Raw genomic sequence first — 24107 nt, forward strand, 5'->3', positions numbered from 1 at the left:
GAACTCAGAGGCGATGACGAACCACCCCGTCGTCGTTCGCCGCCTCGATGGGCCAAGGCGCGCCCGCGTGCGTACACCCAGGCGATAACGTGGGCGACACGACACCCGCCGTCTGGCCGGAGCTCCTGGCTTCCCGCAGGACGGGCTGCAGGATTTTAACTGCCCGTATTTTCACTGCCAGCAGCCTCCTGTCAGCCCCAGACCCGCGCAGCTGAACCGCCGCCACGGAGATATCCCACCTCCCGCCCCGGCCCCGCTACCCCCGCCTCACACGGGTGGAAGCGAGCGGCGGGGGGTGATCGCCCCCCGCTCCCGCCTCCCTCCAGCCCGGCCCGCCCGCCACGCGCGCCCAACGGCCGCAACCGCCAGCTCGCTCGCTGGCGCGCGCGTCCCGCCGCCCGCCCGCCCTCCACGCGCGTCAAGCGCCGGGCGTCACGCAGGCGTTGTAATGTACCAAAACGGCGCGCACGCCCCCACCGCCCGCTGACCCCGGCTCGCCCGCCCAGCCCCGCGCCCGCAGGGGCCGCGCCGCCCGCCGCCACCGGCTCTGGGGGGCACCGCTCCCCGGCCCGGCCCCCCCGCCCGCCCAGCAACGGCGGCGGCGCCGCCGTCCCGTCTCCCCTCCCCACCTCACCTCAACCTCACCTCACTTCACCTCACGCCGCGCCGCCGCGACCCGCCGTGGCCGCCGCCGCCCCCGCCTCGTCGCGGGGATGCAGCGCGGGGCGTGGGCGGCCGAAGCCGGCGGCGGGTGGGCGCTGCGGGCAACCGGGCGCTGCGGGCGGGCGGCGGCGCGGCGGCTGCGTGTCTATTAGGAGGCGCGTGGTAGTGATGGCGGCGGTGGGTGAGACTTTTCCTGTCAGCGGATCCGGCTGGTCCTGCCGGCGGGCGGTGGGGCTGCACCCCGCCCCGGCGCTGCGCCGTGCTGCGCCGGGCGGCGGGGAGCGGCGGGGCGCGCCATGGGGCTGCTGGAGCGCCTGCGGAAGGAGTGGTTCATCCTCGGGATCGTGCTGGTCATCGCGGCGGCGCGGCTAGAGCCCGCCGTCGGCGTCAAAGGGGGTGAGTCCGGCGCCTGCCCCGTTTGCCCCGGCAGCTCGGCGGGCGGTGCGGGGCCGTGCGGGGGAGCGCCGGCGGGGGGTCCCGGAGCCGCCGCCTGAGAGCTCTGGCGGGGGGGGGACCCGGCGGGTACTTTGTTAACTCCCGGCGGCGCCCGCCCCACGGCCCCTTTGGGTGTTGCGGGCCGGGCCCGGCGCTGCCCGCGGCGGGCCCCGGTGCCGGTGGCAGGGAGGGGAGCGGGCCGCCCCGCTGCTGGGCTGGGGAGGCAGGGGAGGGAGTCTGCGGGCCTTTCTGTGGGGCTCCCGGGCGGAGAGTGCCGGTCCCTTCGCTGCCGGGGGCGCTGAGACTTGCTGGGGTGCCCCTCGGCCGTCAGGGCGTCCGCTCAGAAAGTTTTGAAAGTCGGGTTGCCCCGGGGCTGCAGGAGGGCAAGCTGCCGGGCGTAGGGCACAGCCGAAAGCCGCCGGCCCCTCCTGTGGTCCCTGCACCTCCAGCAAGTCCCTTTCTCTGCTCCTTGATCAGTCCCTGCTTCTCAGGTACCCACGACGTATTTTTCAAGGTGTATTCCTGCGTGTATCTTCGCTGGGCACCATACCAGTTGCTTGAGCGATATCCTGCTCTTTTTGGGTTGGTAGTAATGAAGACCGGGTAGCAGCTGACTTTGAATGTACTCCTGTTAAACTAAGTAATAACTTCAGGAACTCCGAGATGGGCATAAAGTCACTGCGGTTCAGTGTACGAATGTCTGCCATCTGTGAGCTTCTCTAGAGGTGTAGCTTAATGCGTACTGTGTTGAAATTTCAGGTGTTGTATTTCAGCCAGGTGGTTTTTTTACTTTATAGCAACACACTTGTATTTTAAAGACTATTTTTTTGTTCCCTCATACTTCCTCATGAAAGATGAGGGAAAACGGTGAAAATGTTTTTGTGCAAAATGGTGTCAAACGCTCACAGTAAACAAATTGGAAGAAAGGTCTGCCCTTTTCTAAGCAGTGAGGTCTCTTGTATGTTTCTTGTAACAAGAGCTGATGGAAATAGCCAGTGTTATTTTAAAATAAACAGTGGTGTATCTTTAAGTGTAAATGCTGGCAGCATCTTCTGGTTAATTTCTATTGTAACTGCAGTTCTAAATGTTCACAATTTTCAAGAACAAACTAAATTTTATATCTTTTTTTTTCCTAATTGATCTCTGAAGATTTAAGAAAAGGGATGTACAACACTTGAACAGAATTCCTTTAGCAATTCCATGTTATGGGAGGGGAGGAATAATCTACTTATGCTTTTATACGCATAGTTTTGGTTTTTGTTTGTTTTTTTTCTTTTTTTTTCTTAACAGAGCTGAAATTTGAGGATAGACAGCCTCTCACTGAGGAGCCAACCTTTTCCCCCCTCCCTTAGGTTCTGGGGAAAAAGAAAGCGATTTAAAAAATATGGCTCTGAACACTTGCTGTGGCAGCTAAGGCTCCCGTACTTCATGGAGTTCAGGGTAGGCAAATTCCTGCTGTGCAAGGATCCCTTCTAACATCTGCGTGCTGTTTTGCATAGGCGAATAGGGCCCACTTGGAGCTTCTTGAAGGATCCATGCTGTGTCTTCAGCAGACCTTAGAGACAACTTCAAATTGATAGTATCAGGTGGTTTGTCCCTTTCTGGTTTGATTGTCATGGTGATTATTAGCAGCAATGTGGGAGATCCTTTTAAGTAGAATATGAGATAATTTTTCCTCAGCTTACTTCCTGCATGGAAGCACTATGATGGAGCACTTCATTTAATTATCCTGCTGCAAAGAGATGTCAAGCTTTGACATGGTATTGTTCCTGGGACAACTTGCTTGAAAAATCTTGTAAGCATTGATTGAAACTTGTGAGCTTGTGTTCCCCAAAGTGGTATCCTTCTGAAGCTACATGATCTCAGTGCTCATTTTAAAACCAGAAAAAAAAAGAGGTGGGTGGTGGGAAATATCAACATATGATAAAACCTTAGTTTGTCATCTTCCAGCTGAAAAAACCATGCACTGTAATTTGCAGGGCCTTACTGAATAGGGTGGATGGTCCAGCGTCCATACCAGTGGAACATTGTGCCACAAATAACAAAGATTTGTGCTGTTACCACCTTCAGGGCATAAGCCAAGCCCTTTTTGTGTGTTTTCCTATTTGATGAATGAGCCTATTTAGTTCCTTTGTGAAAAGAGGTTTCCTGACCAGTCTTTTGCACAAGAGATGAAGGGGATCTGTTCTGACCAGAGTTCCCTGTGCTCCAGTGAACGTGTGGTTGCTCTAGTGGTAGAGGTTTCTCCTGTGTAAAGGAGTTCAGGCAGCCCAGTGAAAAACCCTAAAACAGAAAAACTGAGTCCTGGAAGAACCCCTACCTTAGCCAGACTAACGCACTGCCTGTCTGCCCAGTGTGTATGTGCATGTACATATATGCTCTAATCTTCTAAAATATTAGGAAAATTATATAATTATATATATAAAATATAGTTTTCTCTATAACTATATATATTTATGTAATTTTTCTGTTTGTTGTTTTTTGTTGTCCGTCCGTCCCCCGTTCCCCCCCCCATTCAGTTAACATGCCATAGTTTTGCAACTAGCCATGTGCTTTGTTGCAACTTTAACTCTTGCATTTCCTGGCTTATTTTTACCTTATACTTCATATAGGTTGTTTGGTTTATTTTTTGTATTTAACACACATGGTTTCAGTGTCTCATCATCAGAGTCCTCTCTGAGAGTAGGATTTGGGTTTAAATGACTTGAGATGCAAATTTGATTAGACTCAGTGTATGATCAAATCCCTCTAATTTAAGGATCATTGACTTTGCTCTGGTGTGACCATCAATGTATCATTCATCTGAGAGAGCAGAAAGGACCTTCTCTTCTGGAGTGTCGAGTAAAGGCTTGCTTGTTTGCTGCTGCAGTTTTGCTCGTGACGACTTACTGTCACTTGCAGAGTTAGGATATTACTTTGGTCCTAAGTAGACTGCTAATATTTTATTTCTGATATAATAACTGGTTGAATGCTTGTGAAAAAATGAGTATATACATTTTGTGCTTGGTGGCCTCTGAAGGCAAAGTGTATTAAGAGAATTCATCATTTTTATAGGAGTGTAAAAAGTATTTTATTTTAATCTCCCTGAAAAAACTATATAAATATATACAAATGTAAGCCTTTAATATAGTGGAATCCTTGGAGGTGCAGGCATCTGCCCTTGCTGATCTCACTGCAGCAGTGTGTCTGCAATGTGTTACTGTGGGGCTGGAATGAACCATTTTGCCACAGCCCTGTTGTGGGGGAATAATGCAGAATTGTATTGCCCCAAGGAAATCATTGCAAGGTACGATTTTGTTTTCTCTGTGCGGGCAGCAGATAGGTGTGTGTGTTGTGGAGGAAGAAGTGAGAGGTAGATGTGTGGATGATATCAATGGACCTGTGGGGGGAGCAGCTAATATTTTTATTTGAGTGTAGAGTTTGAGTTTGCTGGTACTGTAGGGATACTCTGATGACAGAACTGTGAAAAATTCCCTGTTTTCACGTTTCCAGAATTTACCTGTTGGTTCCCCGTGGCCTGTAATCACGGATGCCAAATTTGTATGACATCATACCTCACTCTCCACTCACCGGTTTGCTTTTATTTAAGAATGAACAGCATGCTTTCTGTAACTTAATAGAAACCCTATTCTTTTTATTAGAGGCTTTAATGATTCAATTGTCTCCAGGTATTTTTCTAAGTATTCTCATTTACTTTGATGTAATATATGCATTTCATTATCTCTTTGACTGTATTTCACTTTGTTCTCTATGTCTGTATTTTTTAGGACCCTTGAAACCAGAAATTACCATAACTTACATTGCTGTTTCAGCTATATTCTTTAACAGTGGACTCTCCTTAAAAACTGAGGTACTGTAATTTCTCATTGCTTCATTCTTGTTTTGCTTTAAAAAGTTTTGTGTTGCTTTTGATCAGGTTTGAATGCAATTGGAATATTTAATTACTATGCTGTTGTTGATGCTGGGAGAATGGCTAACAAGAGAAGATAAATATTAGACGTTTATGAAATAACCCCTCACTGATTTCAGAAAACTCTTCACAAAGTAATGAACACGATGAGAAGGACAGTGTGAATAAATTTCACCCATCCATAGAGGGTGGGTTGCTTGACTTTGCAGGGCTTTGACTAAATGGAAGCGCTGAGCGCAATTTTGAGACTGGATCTACGCCCTGGATGTGTCCTAAACCCAAATCAGAGTGACACCTAGGAGCACGCTAGCACCTGCCTTCTGCCACCCCTTCTGCACCTTGGCTTCCCCACTGTTCAGTTGAGATACAGGCCAGAAAACTGCAAATCCTAGGGTAGAACTTTGTAGGGAACTAGGCAGAGAGGGGCTACGTGGAGTCTCCATGCCTCTGTAGGACACGAAGAGGTGTGAGCTCTCTGTGCCTCTCTCCTTCATCTCACCTGCTGGTGTGCTCTCTAAGTAAAACTGTTTAGGCTAGTCACTACAGGATTGATGCAAGCAAAGATCTGGTGGCTCTAAGTTACCACACTGGGTAGGCACAGGACAGCAGCTAGTATCAACACAAAAGGGTTCCTCTGCAGATGCAAGGCCAATATACAGGTACAAAGTCTTGGCAATCTTTTCCTATGGTATTTAGTTGTGGACAGGTGAACTTGAAGTGCCTATGCTCTGCTGCGTATCACAGACACTGAGACTCGTTTCAAATTTTGCGTCACGTTTTTTAAAGAGGAACAATCTGGGAGTAAGGAGAGATGAAGGGGAGAACCTGTTAATGATGTGTAAAGGTGCCATGGAGAAAGGAAATGAGGGCTATGTGCCAAGAAGAGAAGGAGCAGCCAGAGTTGAAGTGAAACACTGCCTGTATCTGCTAGTCTGGTGTCTTGATTCCTTTTACGCTGTTGGCTGGGCTGACAGATGATGTCATTCATATGTTGTGTGATACTAATGCCTAAAAGAATCATCATGATACTGTCCAGTTATCTTCTGGGAAAACTGGGATTTGGATGAACAGCGTGCATTCAACAGAAAAAAAAGTTTCTATACCTGTATTGTGGTTATAGTGATAAAGTTTCAAATGGAGGTGGTGTATGAATTGATGGCAGCCCTCTCCTGTGTCTGCTGGCGGTTCTGGCCCTAGGGCTTCTAGTTCTGCTGGGACACAGTATAAGTGAAGTGAGTAACTTGAGTCAATTCTGTAGTAGCTATTTAGAGCCTTGTGGTCTTATGGGGACGCACCATGTTATCTGTTTGCCTGGGACAGTAATTAATCCTAATGGAAATAGGCTGCGGAGAGGCACTTTCTTCCACAGAGAAGAGGACTCGAAACACCATGCCTGAGTAGTACTAATGGAGTGGAGTTTTCTGCTTTCAGGGTTAGGAATCTTTGCATGCAGAGAAAAAATGTGAAACTTCTTTCCCTTTCAGTAGTTTGTATCCTTGAAGCTTTATATTTGTAAAGCAGTTGTGAGTGAGAGTGAAATCAGTAGCATTATCAAAGTCTTGATTAGATTCTCAATGCTACTGTACGTCTAATTTTTTCCAGTTAAGGTGACATGGCTGACAGGTTCCTGAGCAATGTGTCATGCCCTACTTTGAACTTGCATAACTTCTTTTCATCTGTGGTTCCAAAAGCAGTATAATGATGTAAATGAAGCTTTTACAGGAACTGATGTTTATGTCCAGGTAGCTGATTTCAGATTGTTTTGGAAGCATCAGCTAGGACAGGTGCTGTACATCCAGCTTTATGTTCCATCAAGAAGCTAAGCCTTTTTTGAATTTGTGCCATGGGAGTAGAAGATAAAGAGGAAGAAAAACATTCCACTTATTGTACCTTGTGCTATTACTTTCTAAAATGTATGTTAAAAACAATTCTTAAATATGTTAGGAGGCCAGGTCATGATTTTATTAAAATACTTCAGGGCATGTTTTAATTATAAATAAGTAATAATATAATTATATATAATACAATTATAAATAATAATGTAATTGAGACACAACCTAAAGTTGGTATTATTAGTTAATATATCTTTTTATTGGATTGCAAAGTAGATAGTTTCTGCTTTTGTCTTTATTAGTTCTTGACCTGTGTGTTGGCTGTTCTACCTTGGATAATACATTAGTTAGATTGAAACCAGTGTTTGGTATGCATTATGAAATGATAAAAAGTTGTGTAAGTGTTAATGGAGGCCTTCTGATAAATCTGACTGTCGTGGTTTAACCCCAGCTGGCAACTAAGCCCCACACAGCCACTCCCTCACTCCCCCCTGGGGAGAGAGTCAGAAGGGTAAAAGTGAGAAAATTCGTGGGTTGATATAAAGACAGTTTAAAAAGTAAAGCAAAACCTGCATGCGCTAGCAAAGCAAAACAAGGAATTCATTCACCATTTCCCACTGGCAGGCAGGTGTTCAGCCATCTCCAGGAAAGCAGGGCTCCATCACGGTTACTTGGGAAGACAAATGCCATCACTCCAATTGTCCCCCCTTCCTTCCTCTCCCAGCTTTATATGCTGAGCATGACGTCATATGGTCTGGAACATCTTTTTGGTCAGTTGGGGTCAGCTGTCCCAGCTGTGTCCCCTCCCAACTCCTTGTGACCCCCCAGCCGGCTTGCTGGTGGTGTGGGGTGAGGAGCAGAAAAGCCCTTGGCTTTGTGTAAGCACTGCTTAGCAATAACTAAAACATCCCTGGGTTATCAACACTGTTTCCAGGACAAATCCAAAACATAGCCTCATACCAGCTACTGTGAAGAAAATTGACTCTATCCCAGCCAAAACCAGCACATTCTCCACCCCTTGTTCCATACCATTTATGCCATGCTCAGGTCCCACACTATCCAGTACATCCCAATTAATCACCACCACCTTTCCTGTCTCTTGATATATACACACAGGTATCATTCCCTTAGTCTGTGTGCCATCCCTATAAAATGTCTGTAGAGTTGATTTAGTCCATGACTTTGGGCTCCGTCTGTTATGGTGGTTGCTCAGGACAGGAGAGGTGGTGTGCTGTGTGGAGTTATTGGGCACCAAAGCCAGCTCAGGTCAGGTCACTGCTGCACTTGCACTGCTTCTTGTAAGGCTTGACCTCCATTGGTTTGGGTGGTTCCTGCTGTAGTAATTCTTACAACATGCAACTCAAATCCAGGGTTATAACAATTTAAAGGTATTTCCATTACAATCTCCACCCCTGGTCCCTTTGAACCGGACCACCGGGTTTAACATTGCAGTGAACTCCTCCGCTTGCCTCTGTTCCGGATTGGACTTATCCACAGGCTGCAGTCCCTTCGGGGTGTACCTGCTCCACGTGGAGCCTTATCTATGACCCACGGTGTCTCCAGGGGTATACCTGCTGCGGCACAGAATTATCCACAGCCACAGTCACTTTGAGGTGCGCCTGTTCCAGCGTGACCTTCTCCGTGGGCCACAATGCCTTTAGAGATATACCTGCTCCAGCGTGGTCTTACCCATAACTAAACAACCCTGTGTTATCAACACTGCTTTCAGCACGAATCCAAAACATAGCCTCATACTAGCTACTATGAAGAAAATTAACTCTATCCCAGCCAAAGCCAGCACACTGACAACAGAAATAGCTGATGCTTTTTTAAGGTTACACTTCTGGTTTTATCTGCTATGAAGGTGCATGCTCAAAAAAATTTGCTAACATACATTCAGAAAGCATTTTACAGAATAATTGGCAGCATTCAGGGAGAGCCTGTCTGTGCATGGCCTTTTTACATTTTCAAATCTATAGGTGACTGAGGTCCTCTTACATTTTTAGGAACAGTCTGTGTGCAGTAATGGCAAGAACATTTGATTCCACCTTAATATAATGCTCTTTCAGTTTTCAGTGACTGGATAGCTTGCTCTTTTAAAGCAAATGCCTCCTGTAGGGCCCCAGAAATTAAATCACATGCTTGAGTTATCCATTTCAATGAGGAATTTGGCAAGCCACTGAAAATACTGTTTGCTCTGTGTGGGTATTTGCCCAGAGAGTCCAGCTATAACCATCTAAACACGGCTGGATGGCAACAGGGACCCACACTGACCAGCGAGAGGCTAGGATAAGCTCTCTAAAGGGTCTCAAATACTGGGAAAGACAAGGTAACCTGTTCTACCTGGTGTGCAGAAACAATCATAACTAGCAGCTTCCAGTAACTTTTCTGAGACTTCTGCTTTTCTGAGGGCTTCAGTGACAGATGTATTTTGGGACAAGGCCTTGTAGATTGCTTAAGAGGGGGAAGGCTTTTGCCTCTGTTCTGTGATGATACAGTCTAAGGAATAACTATTCTAAAAGGCAATCACTAGAGACATTTTAAAGACTGGTAATTTGGATCTGCAAAGACCTGTTCCACTAATACAGCATTCCTTCATGTGTTAAGTTGGCTGTGTTGTAATCGCCTTCCTTGCTCCCTGGAAGCTCTAACCAGTCTTTCCCAAGTTTTTGTCTCAGATTTTGCTTTTGAAAGTATCACGCAGTTTTCTTCAAATCAGCGGTTTTTAAGGTGTTTTCTAATTGTAAAAATATTAAATTAAAAGGGCACTGCTGTATGTGTGATGATGCCTAGATTGGGTGTGCCTGCATAGATTGGTCCACTAGGAAATCTGGGGCTGCAGGTGACTTGGCAGTAAAGAAGGAGGAATTAGCAGCTTTGCTGAAAGAAGTCACTTGCTTTGGTTTTTCTCAATTGTATTATTTACTTCTAAAACGTACACTTTTATATAGGTATTTCCAGGTATCTTTTCTTCCCACACAGGATGTGTTTCTACTACTAGACATTTTTTTTTTGCTTTCTTTTTGAGATGACATGAAATAGTACTACGGTGAAGCTATTCATAGTGCCGTAGGTGCTGTGACAGGTTATGTGTGAAGAAGGCCTGGTTTTTTTCATGCAGGGTCATACTAGCCTGCTTAAGAGCTTTTTTGTTTAAAAAAAAAGTTGTTTCATCCAGTTAACCAAGCACTGAATGTAATGATACTTTCTTGGTAAAACTGGATCAAGATCTACGTTTCAAGTCCGTATTTTGTATAACTTTAAAAATAGGATATGAACAGATTTGTATTTTTTCGTGGAAGGTTTTTTCCCCCTAACTCAAATTTGGGAGATAATTTTATTAAGAGAAATAAGTAACAAGGACACGGTGCTGAATTGCTAGTACTTCCAGATGTATAATTACATCAGTGTGCGTTTGGATGGTCAAAAAATGCAATATTTGATTGTTTCATAAATGTTCAACTGTTTTGAAGCTGAGAGAGGGTGGCATCTGAAGATTGGCTGCTGCATTACTGTACATGGAAATATACTTTTTTATATTGTTCCTTTTTTTTTTTTAAATGCATCTGGCATGTCACATAGCTGGAGATTCCTAGCAAATTAGGTTTTGAATAAAAGTGCCATCAGTTCTTTTCCTGTTGCATTGTTTACTTGAAAAGAGTGCAAGTTATTTTGAGAGAGAGGAAAGGGAATTTTTCTTCTCAATCTATGAGAGTTGACATGAGCTGAAATGTACAAGGCTTTTTCCTTGTACTCAAAAACTGTGTAGAAGATCTTTGGAGTGCCCGAAAAGACAGAAGCAGACACAGCTAACTGAAGAGTTTATTGGAGTAAGGATACTTGATCACCTCTCTGGAGTGCTCTTACACTATTTAAAATTAATTTATTTTTTTTTTCCCCCTCAGTCTCCAGCAGTGTTTTGCACTTTATTTCTCTGAATTTTATGGCTTAGCTTGTTATGGTCTTGGTATTCTTTCTTTGCTATTCTTCATCAGCCTAATATTTTTCTATAAATTTCTTATCTGTTGATACAATAAATAACCAAAATCTGCTACAGATTACTTTGCTTTTTATGTTTGTTAGTCTTTCCTTAAAAAACCCCATGACAAATGATGACTCTTTGTAATGTAAACATCCCTTTTTCATGGTATAAATGAGAATCACAGTTTGTGGCTCTCTTTAGACTAGAGAAACGTGAAATCATGTGGACACTACAAGTTTCCCTTCCTCTTGATATCAGCAGTCAATAAAGTAAACAGGCCGTCAGCATAGTTAACACAGGTTTTGAAGCAGTGACAAAGTGCTAAGGCTGCCTGCTGAAAAGCTACTGTTATGAGAGCTACACTATTATTGAAGTGGTGGACAATTCTTTTGGAGAAATGCCCAGGAGCAGACAGAGCTTTGATGTTGTCTGGATATACTTCATTATTAAAGAGGAGATCAGATGATCCCTAAAGGTGCCTTTTTGACATGCACTCTCTTTGTATTATAAAGATGATCCTAGTTTTAAAAGCACAAACGCGATCTTACTTCAGCTGTTATGACTGCAACTTCCTCTCTTCTTTTTCTTTTGCAGGAGCTGACAAGTGCTTTGATGCATGTGAAACTACACCTTTTTGTCCAGATTTTTACACTTGTGTTCTTCCCAACAGCAATATGGCTCTTTCTACAGCTATTATCAATCACACCTATAAATGAATGGCTTTTAAAAGGGTATGTTTAAGCATAATGGACTGAAATATATTTGTAGCTGTCTTCTTAAAGGGCTGCTTATCCTGCAATGGGTGTTTTAAGACTTGTATTGTGAACAGATTTTGCTGGTTGTTTTTATGCTTCAGCATTTTGCTGTCAAAAATACAGAACATGCACAAGATTATCCTTTCAGGAGCCTGGTCTCATTCTTAGAAAGTCTGGTCAGTTAGTTTCACATGTAGGGAGCTTGCAACAGGTTAGCTTTCTATTTCACAAAACACAGCTGAAGTGCTGTGCTGGGTCTCAAGGAGGATGGGGAGGAAAGAAAAGGAATGCTGAAGGAAAAACTTAAGCCGGTGAATAAATACTGTGTGTGCCATGTACTGGTGTTCTGTTCTGTTTTTAAACAGTCTGTATTGAGTATCTCTTGCATGTGTCCACACTGGCGTTCAGTACCTGCTCCTAGCTAATTTATGGGAAAAAAAAATCCACCTGAAAAACCCAGTAAAGTTTTTGTAGGAGGAGAACTTTGAGGTAAGCAGAAGCTAAGTTACCATGAAAACAATATGTTTTACATCTTTGGTGTGCTCTGCCAATGTATGCTTCCAAAACTGCGTTGATGGTGCGGTAGTGATAGATGTTATGAAAAATCCCCCAAAATAAAAAGCTTTTTTCAGAATCAAAGGTCAATACCTAGCACCATGCAGCTATACTGGCATATTGGAGTGCAAAAATAAATTATTTTAGAAAACTACTTAAAAAATCCCCATTGTTTCTTACTGCTTGATGGAACATTGCTTGGTGAGAGTTCCCTGTCTTAAAAGTTTAATGATAAAACTGCTCATGTTTATGTTTTTACAAGGCCTAAACCTGGAAGAGCATTTTTTTTTGTTTTTAAGAGGCTCTCCAGGTGTTCCACCAAGTGTGAAGTGGTCCAAATGATACTAAGAAGGTGAAATTGAGATGACGTCATTTGAAAGTTAGCACTGTTTAGCTTAACAGTATTAGTACATCAAAGAAATAACAAGGTTGCTATACAATGTCTGTTTGCATTTGGCTATTCATAGTAAAGGTTATTCTTTAAAGTAAAATCATTGGGAAGTTTTTTCTCGGCTAGAACAGAGATATGATTTTCCACAGTGAGCCAAAATTCCCACCTAATCCTTGGGAGTCTCAGTTTCTGAAGTGAAAGGTGCGAGAGATTTTTGTGGGTTTTGCTCCTTGCAGCACTTCTCATCCCTTCTTTCCTATGACTCTTATGCCACTTTGGTTCTTGGTGTTGAGGAGACTTGATTTGTTAGATGCACTAGTATATGTGTATGTATATACCCACACACCTGTGAAACTGTGTCTAAAACCACATGTGTGTGAGCCTCGTTTTTCACGAAGGTGTGTCTGAGTTTTACCAGTGAGCTAGTATACTTCTGTATGTTTCAAGCTGCCTTGCAAGCCCCTGTTCCTTGAGTACTGTTTCTGTTTTGTCTGTGTTTTATCTTTTAGTGCAATAACTCTGTTGTATTGAGACTTCATTCAACGAATGGTCAGATTGAGGAGTTTAATGAAGGTGGTTTTGGTTTTTTGTTTGTTTGGGGTTTTTTGTTGTTTTTTGAAAGAGAGCTTTCTTGATAAATACTGCTGTTCAGGACACGCTTAGAGCAGCAGCCATTGTGTGGCTCTGAAGGCATTCACTGCAAAGGGAGCCTGATGGGAGCTATGCAGGTGCAGAGATACTGAGCTCTCCCCTGATTCTGGGATAACACATTTTAAACCAGGTACTTGCATGTCCCTATAAGGGTATGTGAAAGGAGGGTGAGGAGCCAATGTGAGGAACTGCCTGTGCCTTGGCTGCTCTGTGTAACCAGAAGTTCATCCTAATGCCCCACAGCTGTAGTTTTTATTCCCTAGAAACACTGATCACCATCACACATGTTTAGCACAGCTTGTAGTGGGAGCTAGTTGATAGTCCTTACAAAGGCCTGGAAAAATAGGCATGTGCTCCCAAGGGCATGCAGCACCCTTTGGCAGGGTGGCTTCCCAGGGGACTGTAGTTCTCGGTTACTCTCTACACAAAGTTATGCCTAAAGGGCACAGTCAAGCCCACAGTTAATTTCCCGTCTTGCTTCAGAATGAATGGTAGATTCTCCCATCCTCTATAATGGTCTGGTTTGCTGTAAATGTTGAGAGGCAGGTACAGACGGTACCAGCTTTTCATCTGTGTTTCTACAGTTGTTTGTTTGTTTGTTTCCCCCCCTGCCTCTGTCTGGGATGATATTAGGAGGTTTGTTGCTTTGCAATTATTTTGAAATATATAAAATAGAGGAGAAACTGACATCATCCCAAGCATCTTTTAAGTTAATTTTTCTTAACTGACTAGGTTTTGCATTGACAGCATCCCTTTGAAAAGAAGCATGAAGCAGGTTATTAATGTTTGCACAGATTCACCTCTTCTGCCACTCTTAGCGTATAGTGTTTACAGCACAGCTGGTAAGGCACAAGATGCAAAGACCTGGTACAAGATACGGCCTTGGTAGTTCCAAATCTAAAATATGTGACTTTGGACCCTGCTACTCGGTTGTCTGTAATGTATCAGCAGAACAGGTATTATTTATCGCTCTTAGTAAATGTTTGGACCCCCGATGTTAATGTTTACAGCATGGCCTGAAGAAGTGGGACTTTTCAGTTTGTTGGCTGTTATCTGTAGTAGTCTGCTGGCCTTTAGAGGAATTTGTTTGTGTATTGGTAGTATTGTGTGTAGTTGATACAAAATTGACACAAAGGAAAAAGTTCGCAGGTACATGTTTCAACACACCTGATTAAAAGTATTTCCATTTAGTGTGTACCATTTTTTGTAGATTAATATTTTCATATGAAGAATATTTAAAACCATAGCTTGATAGTGATTTTTTTTTTTAATTCCAAATGTATTATTTTAAATTTGTGAGGCTTCACAGAGATTGTATTATTAAACCTTTCCCTTATAGTGTGGAAAATACCTGCCAGCTGAGATGAATGGCCCTGCACACATTTCATACCTCTTGGATAACTTTGAACTTAATCCACCCCTTATTAGTGCAGGTGAGAAGTTCAAGGAGCTGGCTGCCAAGAGACCACATAGAAGAGAGATAACAGTATCATGACCGATGTAGGGGATGGACATCAGAATCGCCATGTGTTTGTCTGCTGTATATTTTTGTATATATTTCCAAACTTTTCCACACCATTTCTTTTTCCTGTATTTCTTTTCTTTTCAATATGAGCTTACCCTGCTAAGTGCTGACAACCCTCTGCTTCCATAGCTTACTTCACTGTAAGCTAAAGGTACTATATACTTCCAAGGTGGTGCTTGGCACTTTGTGATTGGATTTATATAATGCTTACATTGGTTGCCTCTTTCCTTTTCCACAGTGTCTGTAGCTGACAAACTGAATACTGTCATTGTCATTTACCTGTTTCTTCTATTTAAGCTTTTTGTATATTTGCAGCATATCAATTGCACTGTAATATGCTCCCTATTGTTTGGATTTAATACTTCTGTTTGCTACAGCTTTTTGACACTGCGTTTCTCGGGGGTGGACTAACACAGTTACAAGTGTGAAGTAGTTCACCACTAGTAATTGATTGTTCTGAACTAGAATACTGTCTCAAGTTCCAATACTTGAAAACATATGTAGATTCCAGGCTTTTGGGGATTTCGCAGACTATTTTATTCCATGCCTTACTGTTCCTTCTAAGTCAACACACTTTTTCTTCAGAAGCCCTATTTTACTTAGCCCCACATTTAATTGTAATCTATTGTGGTATGTTCTTGTTGTTTCTAAATACACATTTGATACAACTAATTTTTGTAATAACCAGTTTTTGTGGACTGCCTTTGAAAACAAAGGAGAGCTCACCACTTTTTTTCTTACTTTGCAACAACATTTACTATATACATCGATAATTTTGCACACAAAAAATGGAAAAAATGACAGATAATAATAATAGTGTATTTTAGACTTCTAAAATGTAGGAGAAAGCTTTTGATGTTTTGATTAATGGAAGTCAGGTGATTTTTACCAGGAAGTGAAGATGTGCATAAAAACTAAACATTTGATGGACTTTTAGTGTTCAGGAAATAAAAACCTTAACTGTGGGTTTTTTTGTTTGGTTTGGGGTTTTGCTTTTTTTTTTTTGGTAGGCATTGATGAAAAACAGTGTAGTGGGAACTTGAAATAGTGAGCATGGTTCTTCTTACTCTTCTACTTAGCAGTGAATGTTTTTATCACTGAATGGCTTTTTCAAGGAAATAGGAGTTTACATCCTTATTTTCATTTTCTCCAAATAGCTACAGGTATCTCACAACACACTACAAACTTTACTATGTCAGGACACTTGATGCAGTTATCTTTGTGATAGATGTGTAGATCTCTTTGAGAATGGTAGATCAGTACTACAGGTGGGGAAATGGAGTCACAGAGAGGTTAAGTGTTTGAGTTTTTAAATGGTGACATGACTCTTCACTGTGGTGATTGGTAAGAGATGGCATAGAAACCCTGCCAGCTGGTGCAGGGCTGTAACTGTAATGCAAACTGATTGGGTTGCGCAGATGATAAGATGATTGTTTCTACTCAGCTATTTGGTATTTTAAGGTTTTAGGTTGCATAGTGTTTGCCTCATGTGAGGAATGTAACATTTGTTTTTATTGTTTTCAGCTTGCAGACAGTAGGCTGCATGCCACCTCCTGTGTCTTCTGCAGTAATTTTAACCAAAGCTGTTGGTGGAAATGAGGTGAGTTTTCATTTTGCTTTTGAATGCTTTTTTTAAACAGAAATTCAAACAAATATTTACTCATGATGAACTTATGTTGCAAAACACTGACTGCAGTGTGATGCTATTGTGCTTTGTAAAAAATTCTAGAATTAAAGCTTGGGTATTGTGTTGGTGTCAAACAAAGGAAATAGTGATATGTCATCTGCTGGTATTGGTCAAACTGGAAGAAGCTCAGTTTTCTGAGGTGATAGAAATTATTGTTAGGAGATTTCTGCTTGTTGCTGCACTGTAATTCGTAACTGTATAATGTTTGCATGCTGTGTACTGGTTATCTCATAGACTGTTAGCTTTGTGTTGAAGATCTGCCCTTGCAGGGATTGTTTGGATGGTGTTTAGAATTAAGAGGCCCAATGGTAGGAGTTGACAGTTTTCAAAAGATAGGAAAAGCCAGAGTTGAAGTTGTTTGTGCAAACTCGGTTTGGTCACATTATATTTCTGCCTTAAAATGGCATATGCTGATGCCATTTCAGACACTTTCTTTATCCACAAAACACTTGCTATTTTCAGGAAAACTGGGTAGACAGCGTTTAGGAAATTAATCCAGGTGTGCTAATTAATGAGGTTGTTCCCTTTAGATACTTCATAACTGCTGAAGGTGAATGAGACCTAGTAGGTGAGGAAAGGAGAGAATAACCATAAAAGAGATTGGTTTTAAAGCTAGGGCTGTTGGAATGCTCTTCTGGAGGGTTAGAGCCAAATCTTAATTCAGCCGTGGAGCTCCTGCGTGAGGTTGGGTGAGTCACTTCAACCACATTTTTTAAATATGGCCATTAGTTGTGTACTTCTCATTTTCTGAGTTCAGACTCTTGGGACCGATTAATGTCAGCTTTGAAAACACATGATAGCACTGAAATAGATTGAAGTTGTACTTTGTACTGACAAAGTGCTGTTTAATTGCTCTATCCTCTGAAGAGAGACCCAAAGCATCTCAAGTCAAGTGTCTCTAATTACAGGCAATCCTGATGCACATCACTGTCTCCCAGTTTGCTACCTGAAAACAAGAATCATAAAATTGTCTGTTGGAGGTGCTGTGGAGTAATTGGTATAAGGAAATCATTTGGGTACATAATAGTGATCAACAGAGAAATGAGAAGTTTTCTACTTAGGATTCTAGATGTAGGTGCTGTAAACTATACAAAGATGCCACATAGTGAACAGCGAGGATGAAATGAAGTATTGAGTAAGTGCTCATTCAGTGTTAGCACTGTCTGTCCTATCCTTAGAACAAGGAAAAGATCCTCTGGAAAAAAATAAGGTGTGATTGGTTAGTTGAAGGCAGTAGCATATAGCATTTGTGTGCAGGAGTGTGAGAGGTACTTTAGTTTCTTGACCATTAGAGTTCACTTTTTTATGGCAGTATTCTTCTGGGGTGGTAGGGGTGTGTGTATTTCATACCAGCTGAAAAACAGAAACCTTCTACCATGTGAGGCTTGTGTAAGTAATTGTATAAATCACTGACAAAGTAAGCTTGGACCTTTTAATTCTTCTGCACCATACTGGTGTTGGAGGAATGTAAAAATGCATACCTTGTTAGTGATTTTTACAGATAGTTGCTGACAGTGGAGACAGAGTGAATCAAGAATTGGGTCTTGGGAATTGAGAGTTCTCAGTCAGGCTCTAGGAAAGTATGCAAAAGAGAAACACCCTTTAAACACGCTCAGTGTAGACAAAGTGTGTGGCAAATTTATTGCTAAACTTGACCAAGTTTCCAATGCAAACATTTTTTTTGGAATTTGATGCTTCTTTATTGTGCAGACTGTTGTTAATTTTTCTTCTGAAGAACAGCAAATCGCATCCCTCATGCTAGGGGAGAAGACCCTCTCGCATTTCTCCTTGCCAAGTTTCACCTAAGCTGTTATTGATATATTTCTCTTTCTGACACAAGCAGAACAATGCATTTTTTCCCATTTTAATTTAAATCCGTTCTGATACATGAAGAATTTAAACCAGGGATTCAACTGGAAATATAAGTGATTGTACTGTGAGAGCATTTGTTCATAATAATGTCTCTTAAACTGCTTTTGCCTCGTCAAGCGTGTATCCCTTACCTAGAGAAATTGATTTGTCTGAGGGTGTATCTACACTGCATAATGTAATATGAAGATAAATGAGCTTGCTCAGAAGCAATATAGTGAGGAAGCTCCACATGAGCTAATTAGTCTGAGACATGTCCTGCTGCTGTAGAGTACAGGCACACCCTCAATAAGTGCTCTGAAGACCTCTTTGGATTTCTTGAAACACAGCACATGAGCTGTGGTAGTTGACTGTTTTATGACAGTATAGAGGGGTTTAGGTTTTCTTTATCTAAGTAGAAATGACTGTTGAATGTCAGTTTGGACTTGGGTTATTCTCAACGGAATATCAGGCACTATGGCATGGTAGAAGTAGTACTCGCTTGGGGATGAGGAAGCATGGATTCTATTTTTAGCTCCATCATTAAACTGTTGGGTAAACCAGAGTGGGGTATGGTGTCTCTGGGGTTAGCAGTAATGGATAATGGCAACTTTGTGAAGTGTTTGAAGATCAGTGCTGAAAAGCCTTATGTAAGAGCTATATTTTATTGTTCTGGGACAGGGTGATTAAGTATTTGGTCAAGTGCTTAGAAAGAGAGTCTACATCATTAGAAGCTACTTGGATGGGGGATTTTGCTGCATATCAGTTGGAAAATTTGGTTGTGAGATGATAAAAGGAATACATTTTTGTTAATCTTACAAGGATCTGGTTTTTTTTAATTCATACATGCCCGTGGGCACAAAATAAAATGTTCTGCTTTGGTTGGCTAAGTAAGGTGTGGTCACCAAAGCTGATACAAAGAATTCTGATTAAACTGTGCTCATTGTTGAAAAAGTTGGTGTTCTGGGATTGTACTTAGAAACCTAGGTAAGCTATAAAAATCTTTATTATATGACTGTCAGTGTTTAATAGCAACTATACAATCTACCAGTGTTTGTTTTCCTCATGGTTCAAACACATGGTATATCAAAAAAGTGTGTCTAAGCGTTAAGTCCTCTTGATCTGTGTATACAAATATAACAGCTGAACAGTTACTCAAGAGTGCAAATGTAAAATTGTCCAAAGCAAAAATAAATCTTCCTTCTTCCTATACATCGTTTGATCACCAGCCTTGTCATCCATACTGCTTTCAAATTTCTCATCTTAGCAGTTGTTAGGTATGCCTGCCAAACTCTACCACGTTAGCCATTTGTATTACTTTGCAGTATGCCTGGTAGATGAGCAGGTGGGGGCTGGTTTTGATGGTTGGGGCATTCCAGAGGAAATAAATCTTTACCAAAAGCCTTTTGTCAGTAGTATCCTTCCCTTAATAAGGGAAGACAATCAAGCCAGTTAGCACCTTTGCTTGCTGTAGCTGTGCCATTATGATGGGGAAAAGCATTATATTTAGAAGCCAAAAGGCTTCCAAGTCTTTTGGTATTTGAGGGTGAAAATTAACATCTTCACTTAGCTCTGATGCATGTGGTGGCTTGTTTTAGGGGACTGCAAAGAGCCTTCTTCACAAGTCATAGGGGGGAAAAGATCTCTGTAGCTTCATAAGAAAGAAATGGAAGGACAGCATGGAGATAATCAAACTGAAAACCAGTAGCAGATTTTATAGGTGTATTGGATTTTTTTGCTGTAGTCAATGGAGGAGAAATCCAGTGTTGGCATTAGCAGAGTGGAAGAACAAAAGATTCTAGCTGCAAAGAAAATAATGGAGTGACTAGTTCACTCTCAGTACTGCTTATTACATGAGACTTAAGACAGACTTTTCAAATCTCATTTCCTTACGTATCGGCATTGATGGCAATGGCAGCAGCAGAGGTGTTCAGCTGTACAAGACAGTGTTTCTGTACTGCTTCAGAATAACTTGTGTACTAGTAGTGATACAGGTACCATCTTCTGAAAATGTCTGATATGCGCCATTGTAAGATACCTGTGGTTATTGGTAGAGATGTGGTGGAGACTAAAATTCCTGTCCAAAGACCTGCCTATATAATTCAGACTAGCTAGGAGCTAGTATCATTCTATCCAGAGAGGTGTTGGCAAATGAGAGGTGTAAGCAGTGGGGAGGAAAACTCTCTGCTTTCTGAAAATCTTGGCTTTTGGAGGAGAGGAAGATGATTTATGGCTATTCTAGCTTTTGTTTTGGTGGAAGTAGCTGTTCCTAATGTGATGAGCAGAAATACAACGTGTCTAGTAGGGCTACAAATTCACACCTATTGACTCTGTGGCCCATTCTTGGGTTTCTTCAACTCCTCTCCCAGGTCTCTGTATGATCTGTGGTTTGTTCTCTCACCTGTCTTTCAACTGTTATTTCTTCTCTCTGCTTCTCCCTCTTCACCCTGATTTTCCATCATTCCTCTTGTGATATCTTCCTATATGATGTTACTTTCATTAACCCTGCAAACAACTTTCTAAAACAGCCTATTCCTTGCTTTTGCTGCAAATACATTTAGTTCATTAGCAAAGCCAGTTTCAAGTACTGAATTTAATTTGATGCATGTGAAGCCCTATATGAACAAAAAAATGTTCATATGTATGCTGGCAAAAAGTAAGGAGGGATCACCATGAGAAATCAAAATCTAAATTTTAGTTTGATGATATTTTCTCAATTACTTAATTGTTTCTGTCATCAGTAACGCTTAGGAAGTCTCTTGATTTCTGAAGAGAACAGCCTATGTTAAAAAAATTGGAATGAAAAACAGAAGGTCTTGGTTTTGTTCTTTACTCTTGTTGAGCTGTGAAGGGTCAGGATTTTAATGACTTTATAGCATCTGATAGCACGGAAGTCTTTTTTGTGTCTTTTTTTGAAAAGTCTTATAGTTTTTTAGTGAAATTATAAACCCCATTTCTTTAAAAGTCTGCTTCTAACTATCCATTTTTGCAAGAGGGAGACAAATAAATATGTCAGCATTTCAAGGTGCTGTAAAGACAAACCTATTAAAAGCTCAGAGATCCTCAGACAGAAATGTGGTAGAGATGCCAGATATTACTATAAAGTATTCAGACAGCAAATGTACTCTCCTTAAGAATTGAAGTAATGAAGAAAAGAGATTGAAAATTAGATCTATAAGTCTATTATCAGTTTGGGAGAAAAAACAATTTGCAATGACTTTTATGGCAGCTTAATGACATATTTTTGAAAAGTGTAACATAACAGGCAAGAGCTGTGATGGAATTGTACAGATAAATCGTGGCAGACAGTTCATTTTATTGAAGAATACTTTGGCTATTTTGCTGTCTCATACACAACAAAACCACTGAGGTTTTTTTTGTTCAGTTAAGCTGTAGCTTGTACAAAACCTCTTAATCAAGGTGCCTTTTTTTTTTGCAACTTCTGTGTGGATCTGCTATGCTTTTTGTAAAACAAGGTGTTGCGTATGCAAGACAAGATTTTGAGATATAAAATAGACTATAATGAAGAAAGCTAGAAAGGTACTTAGGAAATAAGATATAAAGTAAAGAAAGAGTTCTAGTATTGATTTTTAGATTTGTTTTTTGAAGCAGCTGTAGAACATAAAAACAAATATAAATTTGCAAGGTCCACAGCTAGCCTTTCTGGAAGAAAATCAAGGGAGAGTAGTAACATGTTGACAACAAATTATATGCAGTAGTTTTAACTGGTATTCTAAAGAGCATATGAGTACACTGGAAAATTCCTCTGTTTGTGAGTGGTGGGTTTTTTTTAAAGTAAAAAAAAACCCAAGAAGTGAACCCTAATGCTACTGTAAAGTCACAGGAAAGATATTGATTTCTCTAAAAATATCTGAAGTTCTTTGAACTGTGTATACATGTACATTAACCTTTTAAAAAACAAAATAAAATGAATAAAAAGAAGTACAAGCTCCAATGGTTTGTGATTCATACACTGATGCACCAGTGTACCAAGAGTGTTTACCCTTGGAAGGTAACACATGTACATTATGAAACAAAATCATTTAAGATCTTCAAATAAACTGTATGTGTCATGATGTTTAGTTGTCTTCTATAATAGTTTTTTCTTCTCTAAATAGAAGTCAAAATTTACAGTAGTGTTGTCTAAAATTTGATTTCCAAATTGCACTTAAAATATTCATTTTTTGGGGTTTTGTTTATGAAAGGGTCATTTCATTCTATTGTTTTTAAATTTGATACTGTAAAAGACAAAAAACTATAATGAATTTTTTGTTTATTTCTTAAGTAATAAATTTTGTCTGCCCACACAGATTAAATAGTTCTAAATGAAAATGTAACTAATTCTACCGTTAGATACTACACTGAAGTGGCTGGGAAATGTATGTGAGTGTCAGAGGACAAATTTAGGGAAGATGCCTGTACTTCACATGTACAAATATAAAAAATTAACTGTGTCAGCATAAGCCTTGTATGTACATAGGAGCTGTTGTGCTATTAAATTCACCCACTCTATTCTAGTATTACAGTGTAATTTTTTATGTATCCTAAGAGTTTACTTTTCTTTTATCATTACTGTGCTTTGAGCAGATGGTTTTTATTGAACTATTTATTGACACTTAGGGTTTTTTCCTTCCCTGAGTGGTGAGTGCATTTTATATCCATCAATGCATAGGAGTAGCCCAAATTATTACTTACAATATGAATTTCATCACTATAATGTGTCCCAGTCACGCAGCTCCATTAGATAGCTCTAGAGTTCCTCATAGTCTTCTCAAGTCTTCTATAACCCAAAGCAATTGTGGAATCTTCTGGTTTTTTTTCCCCTCCCTCATTGTTCTCCTTTCGTTTATCACTAGTAGTTCTAATACAGATCCACTACTAAAACTGTTCAGAATGGAAAGGATTTTCAAAGGTATTCAGCTCTGCTCTTAATTCAGTGGAAGCAAATTCAGGCTAACAGTGAGGTTTCTGAAATCCTCATATTCGAGCACTTCACCTCGAAACTCCTTAGTTTGTACGAAGTTTCAGATTCTCCCAACACCTTTGAAAAGCAGCTGATTTACTAACCTAAGGTGTCAGGGGTTGAGTTAGACTTGTGACAAAAGACTTAATTTTGGCCCTGGTTGCCAGTACCTCTAACTCAGGGTCTTTCATATGGCTCATAAAGTGTCCAGTGGAAAAAGCCCCTCTTCTACACTCCTGGGAGCGTAAGAAATTAGGGAAGTGCAAGAAAATGTATTATAACTCTTAACTGAACAACTTTATGTACTCTAAGTTGTATGACACAGAACTTGCAGCCTTGTGCACGTTTACCCTTTCCAAATCCGGGGTGCTTGTAGCAGCTCTGCCATTATCTAGAAAGTTGTAAAATTACCTGTTTAAGTTACGCTAAACTGGTTGGGCTGTGGCTGGAAACTACCTCGAATCATCATAGCCTTGTGTTTTTACAGCTGTGTTTGCCTGGCTGTCCTAGATCTGACTTTGTAACAAGAGTGTTTTCAGAGACTTTGCTGTTGCTGTTTTTCAGTGCTTGGCAGGGGAGATCAGTTTTTTGTCTGCTATGGGACAAAATTCAGTGACCCTGAAAGCTGTTTGTGGCATAAAGAAGCCAGGACAGTAGAGTCTTGCTCTCATGCTTGACAAAAATGGCCTTTTAAAGCAAGGTGGTTTTGTATTTGTCTTGGTCTGCAGGTTAATTCAGTGTGAAATTATAGCGCGCAAGAGCTTCCTGTATTTAGCAGAGAGTGCTGTATGAAATGCATTGCCTATGCAAAGCAAGCATTTTTAACTGTTTGCAAATATTTTAATAGAAATATTACTGATTTGTTCAGAGAGTGTGGTCTACTGCCCCCCTAAAATTCAGCTTCTGTACT

The 24107-nt window shown here is 41.3% G+C and overlaps 1 protein-coding gene across 6 annotated transcripts in view; it reads left to right on the forward strand.

Moving 5' to 3' along the window:
* Window positions 1-856: 856 nt before the first annotated feature.
* Window positions 857-24107, forward strand: part of SLC10A7 (solute carrier family 10 member 7) — a 157213-nt gene continuing 133962 nt past the window's right edge. For 4 of the 6 annotated variants that reach the window (XR_012651569.1, XM_075035240.1, XM_075035250.1 and 1 more), the window contains exons 1-4: window positions 857-1059; window positions 4866-4948; window positions 11417-11553; window positions 16224-16299. Coding sequence is in view for 3 of the 6 variants with exons in the window: in XM_075035240.1 (XP_074891341.1) it covers window positions 960-1059; window positions 4866-4948; window positions 11417-11553; window positions 16224-16299 (396 nt within the window). In the remaining 3 variants the exon portion in view is untranslated. The remainder of the gene's footprint in view (window positions 1060-4865; window positions 4949-11416; window positions 11554-16223; window positions 16300-24107) is intronic. The other 2 variants (XR_012651571.1, XR_012651573.1) reach the window with 1 other exon arrangement.

Source organism: Buteo buteo, chromosome 1, assembly GCF_964188355.1.
Source record: "Buteo buteo chromosome 1, bButBut1.hap1.1, whole genome shotgun sequence".
In the NCBI taxonomy this organism is placed as follows: domain Eukaryota; kingdom Metazoa; phylum Chordata; class Aves; order Accipitriformes; family Accipitridae; genus Buteo; species Buteo buteo.